A 21,826-nucleotide genomic window follows, 5' to 3' on the forward strand; every position below is an offset into this window, starting at 1 on the left:
GACTGGAGAAGTACAGCAATGATGTCAACTAGATTAAGCTATAGCGGGAAGGGGCTAAAAGTTTGTGACTCTTTGATTTTTTCATTATTTCTGCATACGTATGATCTAACACAAGGCCTAAAATTAAATTGTTTATTTATTGAGAAAAATGATCCAAAGTAGATTGATGCTGTCCAATTAATGTAGGATGATTACTTCACAATGCATACTTTCTATAGTGATGGTATGAATCTTTCCCAGAGAGTGACACTATTTCATTAGTCCTGCTTTGTTTCTCAAGGGAAAAGCTTATTCGCCTTCAACATGAAAATAAAGTGCTAAAACTTAACCAGGAGGGGTCTGACAATGAGAGGATTGCTTTGCTACAGAGTCTCTTGGATGATGCCAATCTGAGAACGAATGAATTAGAAACAGAGAACAGGTAAGAAGGTGCTGTTTTTCTCTTAGACTAGTGGGGTGGAAGTGGATTGGAACCACTTGCTTCTACTTTAAAGATAAAAACAACATTTTTTAGCTGGGACTGCATTAATGTCTGAAGACTTCAAGGATGTATTGGAGTGATGAGGTAATACCAGAGTGAGGGTCAGAAAGTTTCTTATTCAAAAGATGTGTTAAGCCTAATGGAGGCTTTGCTATATGTACCTTGTTATAATTTCTGCAGCAATATATTATCCATTGCAGTTTTACTGGGCCTGTCGCAACTTCACCAGAGCCCCTTTAGCAAGGATGCTTCAAGTTGACCCAGGATGGCCTTCATGGCTACCATAACGGACCTGTGATACAAGGCCACGCCATATTTCGCCCACTCCTAGCAATCCCTTACTTTGCCCTGTTACCACTGTCACAATATAGACATGGGCTTGTAGTTTGAAAGACTTCGAGGCCGTCAGAAGAGCAAGAACCAGAACTTTGTATCTCCCTAGACATCCAAAGCAGTAAAAGAGGAAGTAAAGAAGAAGAGAAAAATAAGACGACTATATGTACCCAGTTTTGTGCTGGTTCCATTTGAAGAACTCAAGAAATTGCATTGAAAAACATCAATAGTTTGGCAGTATTTTAGCAGTATGATCTTGAACTGCTCGAGATGTTGGAAAAATGAGAATGAGAAGTAGCATGGAGCCCATGGCAGCAAACTAATCAACTTCATTAAAAAAAAAAACCCACTATATTTCACAGTCTGCGATTTGCTTAATACATATTTGTGACTTCATTGATGAGGAAGAGACTTAGTGCTATTGATTCATTTGAAGGACAGTAGAATGTGCTAATAAGAAAATAAAAGCTTGAGGCCATTATTTCCACAAATATTTCTAAACACCCACAAGATCCTTGATGATTCTTTTAGAACAACAAACCCTTCATTGCTACTTAAAAGTTAAATCTCGTTTCCTATTTCTAGGCTTGTAAACCAGAGATTGATTGAAGTGCAATCTCAGGCTGAAGAATTACAGAAGTCTTTGCAGGAGCAAGGATCAAAAGCTGAAGATGTAAGTGAAAAGATATAAAAATACATGGCCCTAAATTTCTAGTGCCCCCTATTTTGCTGCTAATCTTATTAATTTTTCTGACAAATTTCATTACCTTTGTATATAAAGATAAAGTAATGTCATTTTCTATTTCTACGCTTTTTAATTGATGAACTGCCTACCTCCTGTCCCCCTACCGTTTTAATGAAATCCAGTTGATAATTTCAAAAGGAAAACTGGTGGTTAAAAAAAAAGTCTAACATTTGCATTCAGGTCTCTGTCAGAAATCTGATGGGATAGTCAAAGGAACAGCTGGGATGAGATGGGATGGGATTGGAGTAGATATTTCCAGCTAGAGACTCGAGTGGCGTCCAGCTTTAAACCTATACAGGACAGGTGGCAGCAGTAAAAATTACAGCTTTCTGGGTAGCTAATAATTTTCTTGATATAAAGATTCCTTTTCTGACTTACTGGCAACATATATCAATGTAATCCAACATTGATTTGCAGCATTGGAGCCATGATAACATGAGGGTGCTATTTTCCCTTCCAAGAATGATAAACGCATCAGAGCAAAGGAAACTGATAAATGGCTCAATATGTTCACAGCACAAGACTATACCATAAGTGCTGAGGCTCCCAATGGCCTCCCCTTTAATTTTGTGAACAAGCCGTTTTATTTTTGTACATTGTACGACTGATCATTACTGAAATAATCATCATTTTAAAAACTAACTTATTATGCAAATAAGAACCTGATGTTTTGGATAAAATATATTGTAAGCATTTTGTCGGTCCCCCATCATAGACTATCCTTGGTTACATTCAGCAGACTGTTACTACATATTGCATCCAAAACTTGTCCATGCAAAAAAAAAAAAAAAGAAAAAGGTTGGGATTATCATAATCCCTTTTTTACTATTCTCTGTTTGAGTTCGTATTTTCATAAAGTTACCTTGTTTCTTGTAGCATCTGCTTTGAGTACGAACGCTCACTCCTACCCTTAACACCCCTTTGTGATAGTTTTTCAGAATTCTCTAGAGGACGAGATAGGAGAAAGAAACCTTAGAGAGCACAGAAAGAGAAGATAATGTGCATGCTCTGTGAGAATGCCTTGCTTTAACTGTATATTCTTCAGAAAAAGATACTAAATAGTTTCCTTCTGTTGGCTGCTGTTCACTTCGTACTAAACTGTCGCCTCTGTCTCTTGGCATGGGTTTCTGCACAAGGCTATTGTGAGTATGGCTTCCTATTTATCTCAACCTGCTCTGAATCAGTCTCATTTGTGACTCAAATGTTTTAAAAAAAGAACATTTAATTGGACAGGATTTTCATTCTTTTTTGCATGCTATGTGCTATCTGTTTGTTGTTTGATTATTTTTGTACGTGTTGTCCTTCTGGCAGCTTCTACACAAGTCTGTGGCATGTTTTCCTATAAACAGGTATACAAATGATTGGAAATGTCTGAGGTTGCACCTGAATTAAAAGTTTAATCCTTTAGGGATTTCCTCAAATTATTTCTCAAAATGACACGGACCTTATATTTAGTTGAGATTGTTTAATACAGTATAAAATTCCTTTATACTACAGGAATTGATGTGAAATACTAGTGCAGGTAATCAGATAATTACGAATCATACATGCACATTTTTCCTCTTGTGTTTTTCATACTATGGAAAAGGGCTTTGGTGTTGTCATATGTGAGCTACCCCAAATACATACATCGTTGAGTTTGTTGGATTGATTCTTACCAAATCTGCCAAGCACTCCCGGTGATTTAAATGCGGAGCACTTAAAATAGCCATGGAAATACGTATGTCTCATCCATAAAACATCCTCTGTAAAATTTCAAAAGACATTTTAGCCTATAGTCCCAGCTATAATGCTGTTAAATTGTATTATATTTACAGTTCTTTCATCTCAGTCTGGAGATAGGTTTCGGGAGCGAATCAGTCGTGTTTCTCTGTCTCTGGAAAAGAGATAAAGGAAACATAACTCTTGTTGATTTTGCTCGAACTCTTAGTGGCTTTTGACATTGTTGACCCCAATGTGCTCCTGGATTATGTCTGTGAGTTGAAGATTAAGGGCACTGTGTTAAACTACTTGCAGGGATAATTTCAGAGAAGGTGGCATAGATTGGGTGACTGCCTTTACAGCCTGGTAGCTTTTGTTGTGTCCTCAAGCGCTTTTTAATAGCTCTACGACAACTGCTGAGGACAACTAGATGTCAACAGTGTGTTGATGACATTCGGTCTCCTTGTTGTAGAAATCGTACATATTCTGAAGCAGTATCTGGATGTGGTAATAGAGTAGATGAATGCTAGTATAAGTAGTCCTTGACTTACAACAGTTCATTTAATGACTGCTCAAAGTTGGCAGCAGTACTGAAAAAAAGTGACTTATGACCATATTTCACACTTATGACCTTTGTAGCATCCCTGTGATCATATGATCAAAATTCAGATGCTTGGGAACTGGTTCATACTTATGACTGTCGCTGTGTCCCAAGGTCATGTGATCGCCCTTTGCAACCTTTTGACAAGCAAAGTCAATGGGGAAGCCAGCTTCACTTAATAACCGTGTTACTAACCTATCAACTGCCATAATTCACTTAACAACTGTGGCAAGAAAGGTCATGAAATGGGGCAAAACTCACTTAACAAATGTCTCGCTTAATAACTGAAACTTTGGGCTCAGTTTCAGTCATAAGTCGAGGACTACCTGTAAAATAAAACTGATTCTGAACAAGATGGAGGTTTTGGATTGGGTGGCTCCTTGATTCATAGTTGGAGCATTTAATCTATTATAAATGGGGTCTCACTCCTTTAGAAAGAAAGAAGAGCTTCTAAAGTTATCATTATCACTGGAGATCCAGGTGACCTCTGTGGTTAGAGTTATTGCTCTTCGCTGATATTCATATTATGTCCTCTTCTTGCACAGGCATACTCATTCACATGCTTGTAACTTCATACTTAAATTATAGCAATGTCCTCCTCTGCATGGGTCTGCCCTTTTGTTCGGTACACGTTGCATCAGCTAGGTTGCTGAGTGACGCCTGTAGCTATGCACATATTATGGCTCTTTTGAAGCAGCTGTATTGGCTGTCAGTTAGTGGTTGAACTATTTTCAAGGTTTTGGTCATGACAGACTAACCCCTCAATAACTTGACCCAAGTTGCCTTCATGTTACTAGACTGGGTTAGTCACTGAAATCGTCAGGCGTGACCTTGCTCTGTAAACCAAGAGCTGCTGAATATTGTGTGTGTGTGTGGGGGGGGCTTCTCTATGACAGCACTGATGCCCCTTTTGGGGGGAGCACCTGACTTAATAATCTGTAGGAACATATTCAGAGCTCACTCTTTCATCCAACCCTTCTCAATTTGAATGTTGGAAAGAAAAAAAAGTCTTTTTCTGTATCTTTAAAGGATTTTTTTTTTAAAGAATACTGCTTTATATTATTTGCATTGTTTTAAGTATTTTTAATTATTTGTACTGCTGTTTTTATTATAAATTACTTTTAGATGCTCTGGCATACGAAGAGATAGATAAATACCATGAATTTGCATGTAAATACATAAGGAAGGAAATTAGGCCGCCTAGTTCTTTTCCCTATAAGGAATGTCAATCATGCTTCAGTTAAAAGTATTTGATAAAAATATACAGCTTTGTTTGTTTCAAGTAATTCTTTTTTATTTCATTTATAGTCAGTCATTCTGAAAAAGAAACTTGATGAGCATCTGTAAGTAATAAAAATATTCCTCCCGTTTTCATAATAAATATGTTTATTTTATGGAGAATAATTAGGATTGAATCATTTAAAATTGTTAAGTCTATTAGTACTAATTCTGTGACTCTTATCTCCTGGTGCGAATCTATATAGCATGCGTTCTTAGTTTAATAAAATTATTTTGCAGGGCTCAGAAATAATGTTCAATAATTTGATAAAATAATTTGATAATAATTTGATAAAATGTTTAAATCATGGTTTGAAGTAGGAATTTTCTTATTACATAAGTAAGCAAGCAGAATGGATACGATTATTAATTTAAAGTAGTAATATCTTTGTAAGAAATCAGTCGTGAGTGGAGTGAAAGTGAATACGTTATCGCCAAAGTTGTCAACTCATACTGGCTAGTTAAGAAAGAGAGTTGTGTATATATGGGATTGGTGTGGGATAAAGTGTGTGTGAGCTTTTATATGTTTATGTGCATTCACTCTCCCCCTCCCCCTCCCCCATACTTAAACACACCTGCTGGTGCCAGGAATTAGTTAATAAGCTACTTTAGTTCTGGGGCAGATGGACTTACAATTTTATTACCGTAATTATGTTGTTGGTTTGAGCTCCGAGCTTGGCCATTTGGTTGCAAACGTTTTGTCCCCATTCATGTCTCCTCAAATGGGACGAAACATTTGCAACCAAATGGCCAAGCTTGGAACTCAAACCAACAACATAAGTACTGACTGAGCTACTAATATTCAAAGACTTTTCAGTTCAATTAATTTATTGGCATGATATTGATAACTTCTACCTCTTAACAGAAAGGGGATTTCTAATGAAGAGCTATTAATGTTTTGACATTTAATGACGAGGTTTGTTAACAGTATTTATTATCCCTCTGTGTGTATATAGCCTTAACATATTTGTATATGGTACTTTAGTATACTATACTTGTATATACAAACCTTTATTTTTTTATGGTTGTGGAATAAAGTTCCAAGCCATACAAGTATGCAACCATATATATGGATAGAAATTTATCTACCGGATTAATTGCTAATACATATCAGATAAATGGCTAAGAGAGATTAGCAGATCTAATGAAACCCTGAGTGTCCTTACAGCCATCATGATTGAATGTCATAATTGGACTAGGGCACCTTATTAGGAGCCATACTAAACAATGTTGAAAACCTTAGAAGAAGAGACCTGAATGAAAATGCAGGTTTCTCTTCTCCTGCAGTAGCCTACCCAGGGCCTCTCTCCAAAATTTCCTTGCCTTCCAAAGATAACCCAGCAATTTCCTGGGTACCCCAAAACAGCTCTTTAGGGATCTCTGTGTGCAGAGCTGATTGTTGCCTTATCTCTTCCCTCCACCATTGACCTCTTGCTCCCCTGCTAATGATGATGGCTTGCAGCCTTCTTACTGAATTCTCTTTCAACCATTTGTTGGTTCCCAAGGACAGAATTTCTTCCTCATAGGCTTATCAACAGAAACGGAACTAGGCGTGGTCCTGGTTCGTCCACTTTTCATCTTTCTCAACATCTTTTTTCATTTAACATTCTCAGACCCGGCATAAATCATCTGTAGCCACATCCACAGTCTCTAAAGTTCACATTCCCTTGTCTCTTTCCTTTCATTACTTCTTCCTTCATTTCACCTAATTCTGAGGATCCTCAGTGGCCCAAAGCAAAAATCAGAACAAACATAACTAGTAGCTAATACTAGTTTCTGACAAAACTCTATTTCTTTGTGGAAATCCACAATTAATAGTATCTTAATTTCTTCTCTCTTTAATGTTAATCCAATCAAGAGTGACACAGCGGTTGTTTTATGCGCAGATGCTTTTCTTTTTTGCAGAGTAAAGCTGCATGAAGCTAATAATGAGCTTCAGAAGAAACGGGAAATCATTGAAGATTTAGAACCCCGTTATAACAATAGTTGTGAGTAGTTCTTTTTATTTCAAATGATTTCATTGCAACTGATTTTTTTTTTAAAGCTCAAAGATATTTGCTTATATTCCCCCAAAGCTGTGAATACACAGCTCTTATTCTAAGACTTAATGTTTCAGCTAGTTTCTATGTAGTATTTATTATTGTTAAAGAAATAAAACTTGGTTAATTGTTCCTTTATTATTGGGGTCATAGAGTAGCACATGCATTGAATGTAATTCACTCAATAGCAGAAATGAAATATACATTAAACGTCTCTGTTTTCTTCTTTTAACATCCTGCAATACGTAGAGACTCCTTTGGAAATTATAATACTTAACTTACAACCATTCATTTAGTGACCTTTCAAAGTTAACAGTGTCACTAAAAAAAGTGACTTATGACCATTTTTGACACTTATGACCATTGCAGCAGCCCTATGGTTACAAGCATCACAGTTTGGATGCTTGGTAACTGGCATGTATTTATGACGGTTGCAGTGTCCCGGGGTCATATGATCACCTTTTGCGACCTTCTGATAAGCAAAGTCATTGGGGAAGCCAGATTCACTTAACAACTGCAGTGATTCACTTAACAACTGTGACAAGAAAGATTGTAAAATGGGGCAAAACTCAAAAATTGTCCTGCTTAGCAACATAAAATTTGAGTTCAGTTATGGTCGTAGGTCAAAGACTATCTCTATGGTTGCTCTTGGGCAATTCTCAAAGTAGATTTTTGAACATTACTTACAACCATTCATTTAATAATGGTTTGAAGTTATGACAGCCTTGGAAAAAGTGGTTTATGGTCCACCCTTGAAAGCATTACCTCAGATGTCATCTGATCTCAGTTCGGGCACTTAGCAACTGGCTCACATTTACAACAATGGCAATGTCTTGTTACATGAGCATGATTTGTGACTTTCTCAGCCAGTACGCAGAGTCAGGTTTTGCATGATAACAATGTCAAAAATGATGGTAAAATTGGGTCTAGTAATGTGACAACTCACTTTACAACTGTATTGAATTACAGTGGAAATTCTGGTCCCAGTGGTGGTTTTAAGTCAAGGATTACCTTTATGCATTCACTGTAAATATGGCTTTGGTTGTAAGGCAAGGCTGCCACACACATATTTGCTTAATGTAGATGCCATCCACTTCTACAGAAATGGGTAATTATCTACCTCCAGTTGGGTTTCACCCGGTTTTTAGAATTCCTTGTAGTTACAAATATATATTCTAATGTTTAAGTTTCTTCATTGTATTTTATCTGATTTATAATCTGCTGTTCAGTATGTCTAACATCTCAAAACTCTTAAACCTTTGCACTATTCTAAAATGTAATATTTTCTCCAAATAAAGCACTCAAAATAGAAGAATTGCAAGGAGCTTTGTGTAAAAAAGAAGACGAAATGAAGATAATGGAAGAACGATACAAAAAATATTTGGAAAAAGCTAAAAGTGTAAGTATTTCATGTTTCGCTAACATTGTCCTCCCTCTACAACTTTGACAGAGTCAAATGATGCTAACATAATATAGGTTAGCTAATAATTAGCCTCTGAACTGCAGCTTTCCCTGCTTTATATTACATTGTCTTATTATTTCATTTAAACCTATTTTCAAAATAATTAAAACCCAAGATGACTAGATAGATATAAATGTGTGTTTATGCTTGTGTCTGTATTTAATATATGTATAAAAAAAATAGAACTTCTAATCCCAATATGTTGACTACCATGAGAAATTGGTGAATGAATAGAGCCCAATTTGTTATTAATATAATTATATTGATATTGATAGATAATTATATTGATCCTTGAATGGCAAGATAATTTATTTATGAACTGTCACTTCCAGCTTCTGTTATTTAACTGTTCCTCTATCACCATTTGCTGCACAACTTTGTATTTTTTTGTGAATTTTGGTAAGGGCTGAACAAGGAATGGTCCTCAAAGGTATCTTCCCTTTCACCTGCCACATTTAACAATGAGAATTTCAACTGCTGGATTGAGTAGAATTTATCTCAGGATGTTCTACTGCTTGATTAGTGAGAATTCTAAACAGGAGATCTTCAGCAAGCCAGGTCCAAAAGCATAAATTAAATCAAATATGGAATTACTTGGCTTTGAAGATTCATTGTAAAAGAGAGTGAGAAAACATGAGAGCCAGCAAAACCAGAATGGGTATATGGTAAAGGTAGACTGTGAAAAAAACATATTTCACTTTGTGATGAATTATTATAGGTCAGCCATCATTTGCCATTCTATCTTAGCTCACAAGGCATTTCCTTAGTTATCCTGATGACTTCCATAATGGATACTTCATTTTCAACTTGCTTGATTCATGTTGCATTCTTATTGTGATTCCTGTTGTTTTCCCATAAACTTGTCTAAAATTCAAGGCATTTTCTTTGCCACATTTTTTTTTATTATTTGTAGTCTATTTTTCCCATTTTCAAAAATTTTGTAGAATTTATTGCCCTAAACTGAAAATTTTGATGGAATTAGATTATTTGATTGTTGTATCAGTTGATCTCAGCAATGGCCACAATTCTTTGTTTCAATTATTCTGCAGTCTCTGCAATTTCTTTGTTCTCCAGGTTGTACATGCACAGGCTATTTTTGATTTTTTTATTCTTCAAATTTCTTTGCCTCAGATTCTACAAATTGCTCAAAACCATTGCAAATTTTCTTTTTCTTCAATGCTACACAAATTTTCCATTTAGGATTTGCTTTCTTAATGCCTTCATATTTTAAGTTCCAATTCTTGAGTAGTTACATAGACTATGGCATACATCAGCTGGTTGATTTGGGTCATTGTTTCATTTGGAATATTTTTGACAGCTCCATTAATATTTGTTTCTATTTTAGCTGATTTTTTTAAAAATTTTGACAAATGTATTCTTTGGCTTCTTTCATTCAGCTCATTTTCCCAACTAGTTCTTCATTAACCAATAGAGTTGGCAATTATTTAGTAACTTCAAGTTTCTTTTCTTTGTTGTTCTCCATTAAGATTTAGAGTCTTTTCACATTTTGTTTGTTGCTAACGCTGCAAATTGGTATTTTTATTGGTAGTTCTAACTACACCTAAATTTTGAATAGCTTGGTTTTGAGTTGCTTCCAATTCAGCATTGATAAAGAACTTGTGTTTGAAAATTAATTCCGTTTGGTCCATAAACCTCTGTTTGTTAACCAAAAAATTGGATGTCTTTTCAAAACTGGTACATTCACATTTCAATGTTTCTGATTCATGGAAACATTCCATAATTAAGTAGTTTTGAGTAGTAAGAGCTGTGGTGACACAATGGTTAGAATGCAGTATTGCAGGCTAACTTTGCTGACTGCCCACAGTTCAATCCTGATCAGCTCAAGGTTGACTTGACCTTCCATCCTTCTAAGGTCAATAAAATGTGGACCAAATTGTTGGGGGCAATATGTTGACTCTGTAAATTGCTTAGAGAAGGCTGGAAACCACTGTGAAGTAGTATATAAAGTCTAAGTGCTATTTCTTCCTTCAACCAAATTCTTCACTGTCTGTTGCCTTCTCTTTGCCTGTCAGATCCATGCCCTGGTTGCCTAGTAGAGGCAGCTGAGCTCTAGAACATTTTTCAGTGAATGTCCAAGAGTCATAGCATCCAGTGTGACTTTCATTAATCCAGGCAACATTCGATCTGGCATGAACTTCGAACTATAAATTCTCACCATACCAAATGGCTTTTTTGGAACACTTTTAGTCAGACTCTTCAGCTAAGATCTGTCTGATATGATTGTATCCGTTCAACAGCGTCACTAGAGCATGCAGGCCCTCCACACAATGAGCTACCCCTTGGAGGGATAATAATGATGGTTTTCGTTTTCATGACAAAACACTTTTAAGATCACATTGTGTGGTAGCTAATTTCTTCTAATTTCTATCCTCTCCCTTTCTTTCCCTTTCCTTCCCCTCCCTTCCCCTAATATATATTCATAGGAATATGAAGGAAGAGAAATCTAGGCTAGGTTCTTCATATGTTCCCAAGTATTTAAATTGACTATTTTTATAAACTTCGATCAGTTCTACCGTGTGATAAAATGCTTATGCTGTTCATAATTCCTATAAAACTAAAACTTATATATTTCTGGATGTTCTGTAGACTCTGTAAACTTAAGCAATTCTAAATAACTTGCCAAAGATATACCGTCTCAATAATGTAACACAACTTCTGCATGCAAAAGATCTTAGATTCAATCTGGCAGTCACCTGCTTAGACCTTTTCCTGTCCAAGACCCTGGATTATTGCATCAATCAGAACAGATGGTTCTGGAGTAGATGAACAAATATTCAACTTCTTGTGTTCCTATTTGGAGTTACCTTATTAGCATGTGATTCTTCCTTTTGCAGGTCATCCGTACCTTAGATCCCAAACAGAACCAAGGTTCAGCACCTGAAATTCAGGCACTGAACAATCAACTACAGGAACGTGAGAGGATGTTCCGTTCCTTAGAGGTAATTTCCTATGAAATTTGTGCATATTTAAACCCAATTAAGCCTTGCTCAAAATCAGTAGATCTTATCTTGAATAAAAGCACACACAATTGAATCTTCTTGGCAATTACATTAAGCACATGAAAAACAACCATTATGTTTTTTATCTTGAGCTGTTAATCTGAAGTATGAGCTTCCATGATGAAAATTAATAACTGTATACAATTTCATGAATAATTTAAAATTCCACAGTTTGCCACCATTCCACACAACAGAAATGAAAATAGGGACTTGAGCGCTGAGCACAGTATATTTCCATTATAGTATGCATGTGAAATCATGAGAAATACTTTTTTTCCCAATAGAAAGAATATGAAAAGACAAAGAGTCAAAGAGAAATGGAGGAGAGATACATTGTCAGTGCCTGGTACAATATGGTAAGTAGAGTTCAGATGATAAAATAAGAATGCCAGCAAAGTTTAATGAATTGCTTCACTTCTATAGTATGTTTTTCAGAACTAAATTGACATTTAGACTGCAAAGGTGATGTGTCCCCTAGTATCTTAATTGTTTGAAGAACATTGTTCTCTGTATAATACTCAGTTTTGAAATATATTTTTCCACTTCAACGCAGCCTCAAGATGTTAAGGAACGTATTGTCTGTATATTGATACAGTTCAGCCCTCATCCTATGTAACTGCCTCCTCAGCAGTTTCATGGAATTGGCATGGAAAACTAAAATGAATACTGAGGAACCCTTTGGCATTGTTGTCTTGGAAGAGAGGTCCACTTTTGGAAGCAACCAAAGAGAACTGTTGTAAGGGGGCACCCAATTTAGAATAAGAAAATCAGAAAGGACCATGATTGATGTGTAGAACCTTCAAGAGAATCAGGAGGGTTATATTTCCCTGTCTGTTTTTTAACATAAGGGAGCTTCCCCAGGATGACCAAAACATTCTTTCTTCTGAAAGACAGATGAAGTGTGTCTAAGACCATCCGCTTAATCCAAGAAAACCTGGATTTCTTTTACTGGAAACAGTTCAGCGGAGTGACCTAATAGGTTTGGCGAAGAAATAGTGCATCCTGGTTGCTTCCCACACTAATACTGCATGCCTTTTCTGTTCATCTCTTTCTCTCTACAGGGGATGACTCTTCATAAAAAAGCAGTAGAAGACAGACTTGCTAGTACTGGTTCAGGACAGTCTTTCCTAGCTAGGCAAAGGCAAGCCACCAGCACAAGGAGAGCTTATTCAGGCCATGTCCAGCCAGCCACAGCAAGGTAGAGAGAGTCCTTGCCTTGCCTTTTGACTGGAAGCCATCCTGGAATCAAGACCTACTTCTGTTATAAGTGACTGTATTTCAGGAAAACTTAGCCAGCACTCTTTCAGTATTGTCTCTTCATGTCTCATTTCCAGAAGAGAACTTTTCTTTTTAACTTTCTTCTTTTCTGGAGTCTTCCTTTTGTCTTTTAATGTGCCAAAATGTTGAAAAACAACCAATGGGAGGGTATTAATGGAATTTTTCCCATACCCCTTTTCATATGCAAGTGTCATCTCTTAACAAAAGCCCTATAATGGATGAAAACAAATTTAACTTGTCCCGTGGCTAAACGGTATTGCATTCTTCCCAAGGCTACCGGTGCATTGAAAGAAATATGCCTCTTTTTCACACTAATTTGATCCGTTTGAATTGGGTAATGCAATTTGCAACAGTGCTACATAGAAAGACGTGTAACATTACTTGCAAAGATTAGATAGACATGCTGGCAGAATTTGTAAGAACCCGATGAGACATGTTCATGAAATTATCTGATGCTGCTGTTATTTCATTTCCTTTGGCTTTATCTTATGCTGCTGTTATTTCATTTCCTTTGGCTTTATCTGGTTGATTGTTTAAATGCTGCTTTTTTTAAAAAAAAATGCCCTCCATTACTGAGAAGTGTTTTTTATAGGTCAATAAGAAGGATGAACCCATTTGACATTGGCATTGATCTCTTCGGGTAGTTAAGATCATTCTCATATGTAAACTTGCTAACCGGTTGTGCTAAGTGATATTTCATGCCTGTGCAGTTATCGATCTATCAGAAGCAGGATTAGTGTTTCTCTGATTCTGCAAGGGATGAATTCTGGTTTCTGAGCTATCGCGCCCTTCTCAAATCTTTGGGATTAACTCAAGTTAAACAGTTCCATATGGATAGAGGTTTTGTTGAAGACTTCAGTAGAGAGATTATTTTGCTTTTTGTTTTTCTAAATATAAGCTTCTGTTGACTTCTTAAGAATATTTCAAGAGCCTTTTGGCTCTTTGGGTCAAAGCAGGTAAGGTAACAACTCTGTTTTTCATCCTGAATGCATCTGGATTTTATCACCATATTTATTTAGGTATGGATAATTTTTGTTAATACATTTATACTGTGCACAATAACTTTCTGATACTTGTTTTTAACTCATTACCATCTAAGCACATGAAATGAGTTTTTAAAATCCACTCATGTAAATGCGATAAAAATAAAATGTGATGCCATTGGTCCTTCTGTAGTATGTTTCCAATATTTGATAAAAGTAGGCCAGATGTTGTCCCTGCTGCAGAAAAATCATTTAATAATCAGTATAAGGCTAATTCCTTTGGTAGATCTTTACACCCATAAGAAAATTTATTAGGTAGTCATCATGCCTTTTGTGCTGATGCAAAAAAATAATAATCAGATTTTGTTGATTAACCTTATTTTGATAAAGCCTGTACAGTACTTACTCTTTTGAGAGTTAGCTTGTTAATTGGCTACTACTGTGTTTTTGTGTGCAAAAACAAAGCAAAACTCATACCTGAAGATGTTTTTTCTGCCAACTATTACGGTAATCGAATGAAACCTGATTATTTAGTCTTGCCTGAAAAAAAAACTTGAATGTAATTTTTCATAAATAGATCTATCTTCTCTTCTTTTTCAGCTTTCAGTCTCTTCACTAACTCTCCTTTCTGACTAGTTGTTATTGAGGTTTTTGATCAGCTTTATTTCATTTTTTTAAATTAGCCTTTTATATTTTTCACCTTTCCTGAAAGCACCTTGAATTTATCTCCCTAGTCTGATCTACTTGCGCAGAAATGATAAGTATGTCCGATGCAAAGTCTAATTCTTTTAAACTTCAAGGCTTTGTAACTTAAATATTTCATTGATTTTGATGCCCATACATGCATTTCTGTAAGTTAAAAAATGGAATATCAAGAAACATATCAAGAAAGCCAAAGAAAGTTAGTGGCCTCTGTTTCCTACTGAAATATGGGGTATTTGCATCTAAATAAATACCAGTTTTCTTATGGAGGAGTCAAGTATGGCTGTGTAATTTGTTGAATTCAGGAGCTGTGTAATTTGTTGCCATGTGCAGGCTTTCTGGCTAAGATAATTTAAAGAAAAAATCATGTAGGATCTTCAAACTAGTCTACACTTTTTATTTGAAACATTTCTTATAACACTATTTGCAACATCAAGAATTTTAATGAGTTTCAAGAAATCTTTGATAAGAGTTGTGTTAAAAGTTGGATTCTATTTTGTTATTACCATTGTTTCCAAAATTTTATAATTAGGTATTTTTTCCCATTGCAAGTTTTTTTTGTTTGTTTCATACATGTATGTCTCCTAAACAGGACATGGCTCCATGTCCTTCTTAGCTAAAATGTATGTCATTCTTAGACATGGCTCCATGTCCTTCACGGCTAAAATGTATCTGTTGTGGTTTTTTTTTTTTTCTATTAATAGTGATCTTTAGTGTATGAAATGATCAGTTAAATCCTAATTCCAATTAGATACTGGAAACTTAAGGAATTATAGGAAATGAATGCTGGTAACCTGCAAGCACACCAAATATTTAATATTTCCTACTGCATACGAATGTATCTTTAGGGTAGGCATATCAGGTTGAGAAAATTAACCATTAATTAGCCATTAAAATACACTGCAGGGACATACTTCATTTCAATATTGAGTTATGAGCACATTGTCCATATTTCTGGGAAAGAACGTTTGATATGAATTTTTTGTGATATAATTTAGCTGAATTTACATGGATGGAAAACTGTAGGCTGCTGCTTCATTATTAAGACAGTTGACAGTGGGTTGCTCACCTCCATTATCCTTGTATTACAGAAGCAGCAAGAGATATTGCTCCTTAGCCAGGAAATTTTTTTCAGTCTTATGGTGTTTTTTTTTTTTTGCATAAAGGTTACAGTCTTTACCTTATAATGAGCTTCAGGCCATCTACATAGTAGTCCTGGGCCTCATGTACCGATGTCTGAAGCTGCCTTTTTGGCAAGAAGACTAATTAATTAGACTTTCGGTTTGGATTCTGAAAGTCTGAAGCAAGATGGACTATTTTGGGGTGTGAAAACATACTTAATTAGTTCAGCATTATATTTTTTTCTCAAATAATTGCTCAGTTTGAGCTGGATATTCAGAAGTCGTTTGGGCAACTCGAGAACTGAATGCGATCAGGGAAAAGCGGATTTGGTTAATATCAAATTGCAGGAAGCATAGCATAAGAGAAGCTGTGGAAAGTTTTTGTGCAAAATGCTTTAACCATTTCAAGTGATCAGCTGTTTTACGTTATGATGGACATATTAAAAAGCTTGATTGTTATATACAGCAAAGGCTCCTGTATAAATAGCCTATGAGCTCATTTTTGCAACCAGGCAGTGAATTGCTTGATAGAATTTCCTTTCTTTCGATATATTGTCTAGTACAGATATGCCCAAAGGATCACACCATTGTGGATTTGCTGAGGGCCAATAAATTCTGTAGACTCTTTTTGCAAAGATATCTTTACATCTTAGGCTGCATTCACTGATATTATTAATCTCTATTTCATCGTCTTAAGCCAACTATGTAGGAACATTTGTCCCAAAATTTGCTAAATTTCTCAGAAAATAAGGGCTGTTCCATACATTGCATCTCCCCCCCCCCCCAGTCTGTTCTAAGTTAGCCAATTTTTTTCATCAGTTAATATCAAATAGCATATCATTTCTGGGCATCTGCTTTTTTCTTTTATAAGAGTGGAGTTTATTTGCAAGGAGAAGTATAGAGAGAGATAACCATATCATCTCCCACTTTCCCACCTAGCAAAACATTGAAGCTCTAGAAAAAAAAGATGGGTAGATGGCACACAATTTGTTAGCATTCATTGGCAGTGCTATTTGACGGCTTCCCTTCTTCCTGTTAACAGTATTAACATACAGACCTCTTGCAACACACACCTTTAGACTGAAATATGTTTTATAAATGCACCTTTATTTACTAGTATGATTTTTAAAAGTGCACTAATGTTCAATACTATACATATATACATACATATATATATACCAGAATAATTTTGTTGTCGTTGTTGTTATTGTTGGAGAAAATGGATAGGAAGGGTTGCCAGTTCCTTTCCAGCTTTTAATTTAATACCCAAGCCTTGTCACTCAATATATGCAATATTGTATGTACTGAGGCTGCTTACTTAAGTCTTAATACATATATATCCTTTTTTTTTTTTGTTTTTGTGTATCTCCTTCAGCAGATTTGTTTCCCTTCCTTTTTTTCTATCCATTTATACATGCACAAGCAGTTCCGAAAAGGAATGTAGAGAGCAGGAACATTTAAAAAAAACCTGTGCCTTTCCTGCATTTCAGTGTTATGTGATAGAACTTTCTTTGATTGTTCTTGGGTTGAGTGTATTTATCTTAAGATTTCTGTCCTTCATCTGTGTTATCTTCCCTTTGGATTGCACTAACGTGTCTTTCTTTATGTTATGAAATATTGCTGTTATTCATGTAGACTATGTTGACAGTTGGAATGCGTTGTGCTGCCTTTATAAAAATTTAAAGCTGCTTTTTTCCCCCCACACTCTTGTAAGTATCGGCTTGTTCTGCTGTAGATTTCACTTTATATTGAGGCAGATGTAGGAAATGTGGCACGATGGGAGAAAACCTGAGGGAATATTGCCTAGCGGTTATATTTGTATCACTGCTTTTATCATCTCGTGGTTAACAGATGAGGCTTTTGGAAGAGTTGGTCAGTTTTATGGGAGAACCGCTTTGAGGAGATGGAAGGGAGGAAGCCAGCCTCCCTCCCATTAAGCCTCATTGTAGGAGCAACTGCATCTGGAACCAGTTTACAATTTGATCAGCATCATGATTCTCAATTGTAGCTACCAGAGAGGTAGGATTTGGCCTTGATACCCCCGGCTGCTGACTTCTAAGCCATAAGAAACGGTCTCCCTACGTGTTCCAAGTGAAAACGAAGGAGTGCTTAGCATTGAGTGGTTTCAACAGGAGTCTGTTTTTGTTGTGAAACTTGACAGGGTCCTTCCATCTGCAGGGGGAAAGATGTAGACACACAAAATTTAGGAATGGGGTAGCTTGGACCGTGGCTGAAGAGAGATCGTTGGCAGTTCTGGTCCAGTTGCCATTTCAGATAAATAGATTATGTCCTACATTAACATTCAGCATCATAGATAAGGAGTAAAACTAGTACTGAGTAGTAAGGATACCTCTGGCTATAACCCTCTTTACCAGCCAGACTGGGGCAAAACTTAATAGTGGCTCAGAAGCGAGGAGCTGGGAAAGTGAGGCCAAAATGGAATATTTGTCCTCCAGCAACTTCAGACTCTGAAATAGAGTCAATTCCTAGTTGTGTTGATTCATTGGGGTGGGGGATGGGGGAGAAGGTGGGGCTATGATTTATGACACTTAAATCATTTTTTTTCCCAGAGAAAGTTTACTGCTGGAATTACTGAGTTGTTGCAAGTACATAGACAATACTAGGAAAAGATGCTTGGCTGGACCTGGCAGTTGGGAAGTCAGTTCTGGAAATTATCATTGTCTCGCATAGAGTGGCCTCCCTTATTTAGATACCTCCAATTATAAAACCATATATCCTGCTCCCTTGGTTCCCCTGCATATCTTCTTGTCTGTACTGTATTAGCTCCTAGGAAGGACTTGCTTTGTAGTTGTTTGGTGAGTTGCTTGGTGTTTTGGCCTGATCTTAAAATATGTGCTTGCGGTTGGGAGCTTTTTTATATCATTTTTTTTTTTTCATCTACAGAAACCCTTTAGTACATCAGATAAGGGGAAAGAGTATGAATTTTGCTTTTAACCTCCATTAGGCAACTTTGCCTGTCTACTTGCAATGATTTGGGCTTTAACATTAAACTATATCATGATGCAGCTGCCACTTTTTGAGATCCTAAGCATGTGTTCGACCTATCTGTGTGTTTCAATAACAACTTGTTTGACTGTCCTGAGCTACCAAAATTACTTGTTTGTCACATTGCCAATAAAATGTATTTTTTTTTTCTGTAAGAATGAAATTCTAGGATTACTAGATATTAATTTCCCCCAAAGTATGATTTCTCACCATACGTCCATTGTAGTGATTTTAAAAAACCTATCTGTATATAGATAAACAGGATAATAATGGTTGTAAGTTCAGATAAATTTTGGGGGGGGAAGGAGGTCAGGATGTTTCCCCTCGGTCCGGAACATGCTTCCAAGGCTACAAAAACCAGTGTACAGTTGTTAAACAAGTTGTAAATAAAGGCTTCTATAAAATGTGTGATGCTTTTTTTATTACAAGAGAACATCTATCTTGTCACAACTAGTAGTCTTATTTTTCTTCAGAAGAGTTCTCGGAGGGAATTGAGACAGTCGCTGCTTAGTTTTCAATACAGAATATGAATTCCTATCTTCTTAGTTTAAGTCAAGTATGCTATCCAGTGTACTTGTATCAGGTTTTGTTGGATCCAATTTAAGGACTGCTGTTGTAGTAAACAAAAACAACCCTTGGAATCTAGTGAACAAAAACAACCCTTAGAATCTAAGTATAAGAATCTAAAGCCTACTCACAAAAGCTCTTGTAGGAATTAAAGCAGATTTCTTCAAAAAAAAAAAAATGTTATGAAGAAATACTTGACAGAGGAGCAAAGCAATTAGTGGGCTTTTATATTCCCTAGGATTTCTAATCAATTGGTGCAGTTTTGTTGATAACATTTCCATGACTCCCCATCTACTTTAATGGCAGGGAATGCCAGTGATAAGTGTTTTGGGGTGGCAAAGTGTTGGACTTTCTCACCTGCCTTCAAAGTAGCCGGCTATAAGCCTTGGCTGTCTTCTCCCAAAGATGCTTTTTCAAGAGGCAACTGGACTTTCAGGAAGTCCACTTGCCTCTTGAAAAAGCACCTTTGGGACAACCATGACCTGGATGACTGAGAATCTCCATAGACATTTGCTGACTTCCGTTCATGGAATGGAATGCTTCCAGGCAAATTGTGCCGACACAACTGGAACTTCAACGTGGCTCTCACCATTATCAGTAGTGCCTCAAGCCTGGTCCTGCCATTATGTTTTGCAGTTAGGGCAGGTTGAAGACTCCTCACAATGAATGGATGCAAACCTGGCTCTTAAAAAGGTACCGATTCAATGTTTTATTATTGTAAAAGTAGGAGTGGATGCCAAGACCCCAAATGCCTTGTTCCGTAGCCGGGCCACCTCTGATAATACAGTAGATCGTACTGTGCCACCCTGCTTCTATTGCCTTTCCTAACACTGAATTTGGCAAAGTAACATAACCCAACTCCTGGCAGTGACAAGGGGGCTGAATTTGCCAGCCAGCTCTTGACAGCAGCCTAGAAAAAACAATAAGCAGAGGCAACAAAAGTGAATTCTGAGTGTTATCCAGAAAAGGTAAAGTCTTGCCGACATTGTCTATTTAACTAGACATCTCAGGGCCAGTGAGGAGAAAGCTACATTAGACCACCCATACCCCAGGACACGCATCAAACGGGTTTTTGCAAGACAACTTGGGGCTCTTATACTATATATAGGGGTGTTTTAATTTTGGGGGAGTAGAAATATCCTTGACATTATGCAACTGAAAATTTGCAGTGGCTAAAGGACTCCTGCTATTTTCATCACATTCTTCACCTTTAGGTTTTTGGATTTGTTGCCATTCCAGCATATGGATAAAACTTACACAACCCACCATATACAGATAGTCCTCGACTTACAACCACAATTGAGCCCAACATTTATGTTTCTACATGAGAATTGAGTTTTGCCCCTGTTTACAACATTTCTTGCCACGGTTAAGTGAATCATTGTAGTTGATAAGTTTAGTAACCTGGTTAAGTGACTCTGGCTTCCTCGTTGACTTTGCATGTCAGAAGTTTGTAAAAGGTGATCACATGACCCCAAAACGCTGCAACAGTCATAATTATGAACCCAGTTGCCAAGCATTTGAACGTTGATCACATATCATAGGAATGCTGCAAAGGTTGTAACTCTGAAATATGTTCATGTCATTTTTTTTCAGTGCCGTTGTAACTAAATGACTTGTTGTAAGTCAAGGACTACCTATACAGGTTTTAATCCAACTGCTAAATATGAGGGAAGATTAAAATGTTTATAATGGTTGCACGTTAATTAATCCATTTTTTTTATTTTAAGTGCTCATTCCAACTCCCTTCTTACCAAGTTATAAAATTACCAATGCAAAATCCCTGTCAAAAAGCACTTTTGTTCAAAAAAAAGGCTAGATGCTGACTGAATCCGGGAAGGAATGCCCAGGCCACAGTCTCTGCTTGATAGGGTGCCACAAGGCTTGCCTGGTACTCTCATCTCCTGTCTCTAACATCAACACGAACACCAGAGTTGCTTTTGGGGGATGCGAGGTTCTACAAATCTGATGAATAAACAAACATGGAAGTCTCTGGGTGAAGTTATCAGCATGATCGCTTTTTGTCTCCACAGCAGCCTGTTGTGTATGATGGGGAACAACAGGCTTCAACGCAATCTAAGCAAAATGGAGTAAGTAGCTTTTAGGAGAACCTCCCCCCTCCCCAATCTCTGTAGACCTTCCATCTTGAGTTCTGGATGAGGCTGCAGTTACATATTGCACCAATTCCTGGATCAGGAGGCCGGCCCTGCTTAGTCACACGTGCCTTGGTCACTACCCAATTAGACTACTGCAACATGATCTATATGGAGCTGCCTTTAACAGTATTTGAAAGCTTCAGCTGATGCGAAATGCTGTGGTGTGGGAAACTACGGATGCATCTTGAAAAGTATTTGATCTAAATTATTGGAACAGCACTATACAATCAAAATATAGCTAGGGTTTTTCTCTATTTTCCATACGTATGCAGTATATCATCCAAAGTGAAACATGTTGCTTTAGTGGGATGCTGCTGTTGTTGCTGTTGCTGCTGTGAGAAATACAAAACAAA

General features: G+C 36.7%; 1 protein-coding gene across 2 annotated transcripts in view; it reads left to right on the forward strand.

Annotated features, from left to right (window-relative positions):
- The window catches only part of HOOK3 (hook microtubule tethering protein 3), a 66,251-nt gene extending 47,095 nt beyond the window's left edge, over nucleotides 1-19,156 (forward strand). For both annotated transcript variants that reach the window (XM_026673005.2, XM_087957460.1), the window contains 8 exons: nucleotides 281-421; nucleotides 1,400-1,487; nucleotides 5,170-5,204; nucleotides 7,045-7,127; nucleotides 8,477-8,577; nucleotides 11,496-11,600; nucleotides 11,945-12,016; nucleotides 12,722-19,156. In XM_026673005.2, the coding sequence (XP_026528790.1) occupies nucleotides 281-421; nucleotides 1,400-1,487; nucleotides 5,170-5,204; nucleotides 7,045-7,127; nucleotides 8,477-8,577; nucleotides 11,496-11,600; nucleotides 11,945-12,016; nucleotides 12,722-12,862 (766 nt within the window). In that variant the 3' untranslated portion in view covers nucleotides 12,863-19,156. The remainder of the gene's footprint in view (nucleotides 1-280; nucleotides 422-1,399; nucleotides 1,488-5,169; nucleotides 5,205-7,044; nucleotides 7,128-8,476; nucleotides 8,578-11,495; nucleotides 11,601-11,944; nucleotides 12,017-12,721) is intronic.
- The last annotated feature ends 2,670 nt before the right edge of the window (nucleotides 19,157-21,826 follow it).

The sequence above is a fragment of the Notechis scutatus genome, chromosome 2 (assembly GCF_049901735.1).
Source record: "Notechis scutatus isolate UNSWTSFEM ecotype Mainland chromosome 2, rNotScu1.2, whole genome shotgun sequence".
In the NCBI taxonomy this organism is placed as follows: Eukaryota; Metazoa; Chordata; class Lepidosauria; order Squamata; family Elapidae; genus Notechis; species Notechis scutatus.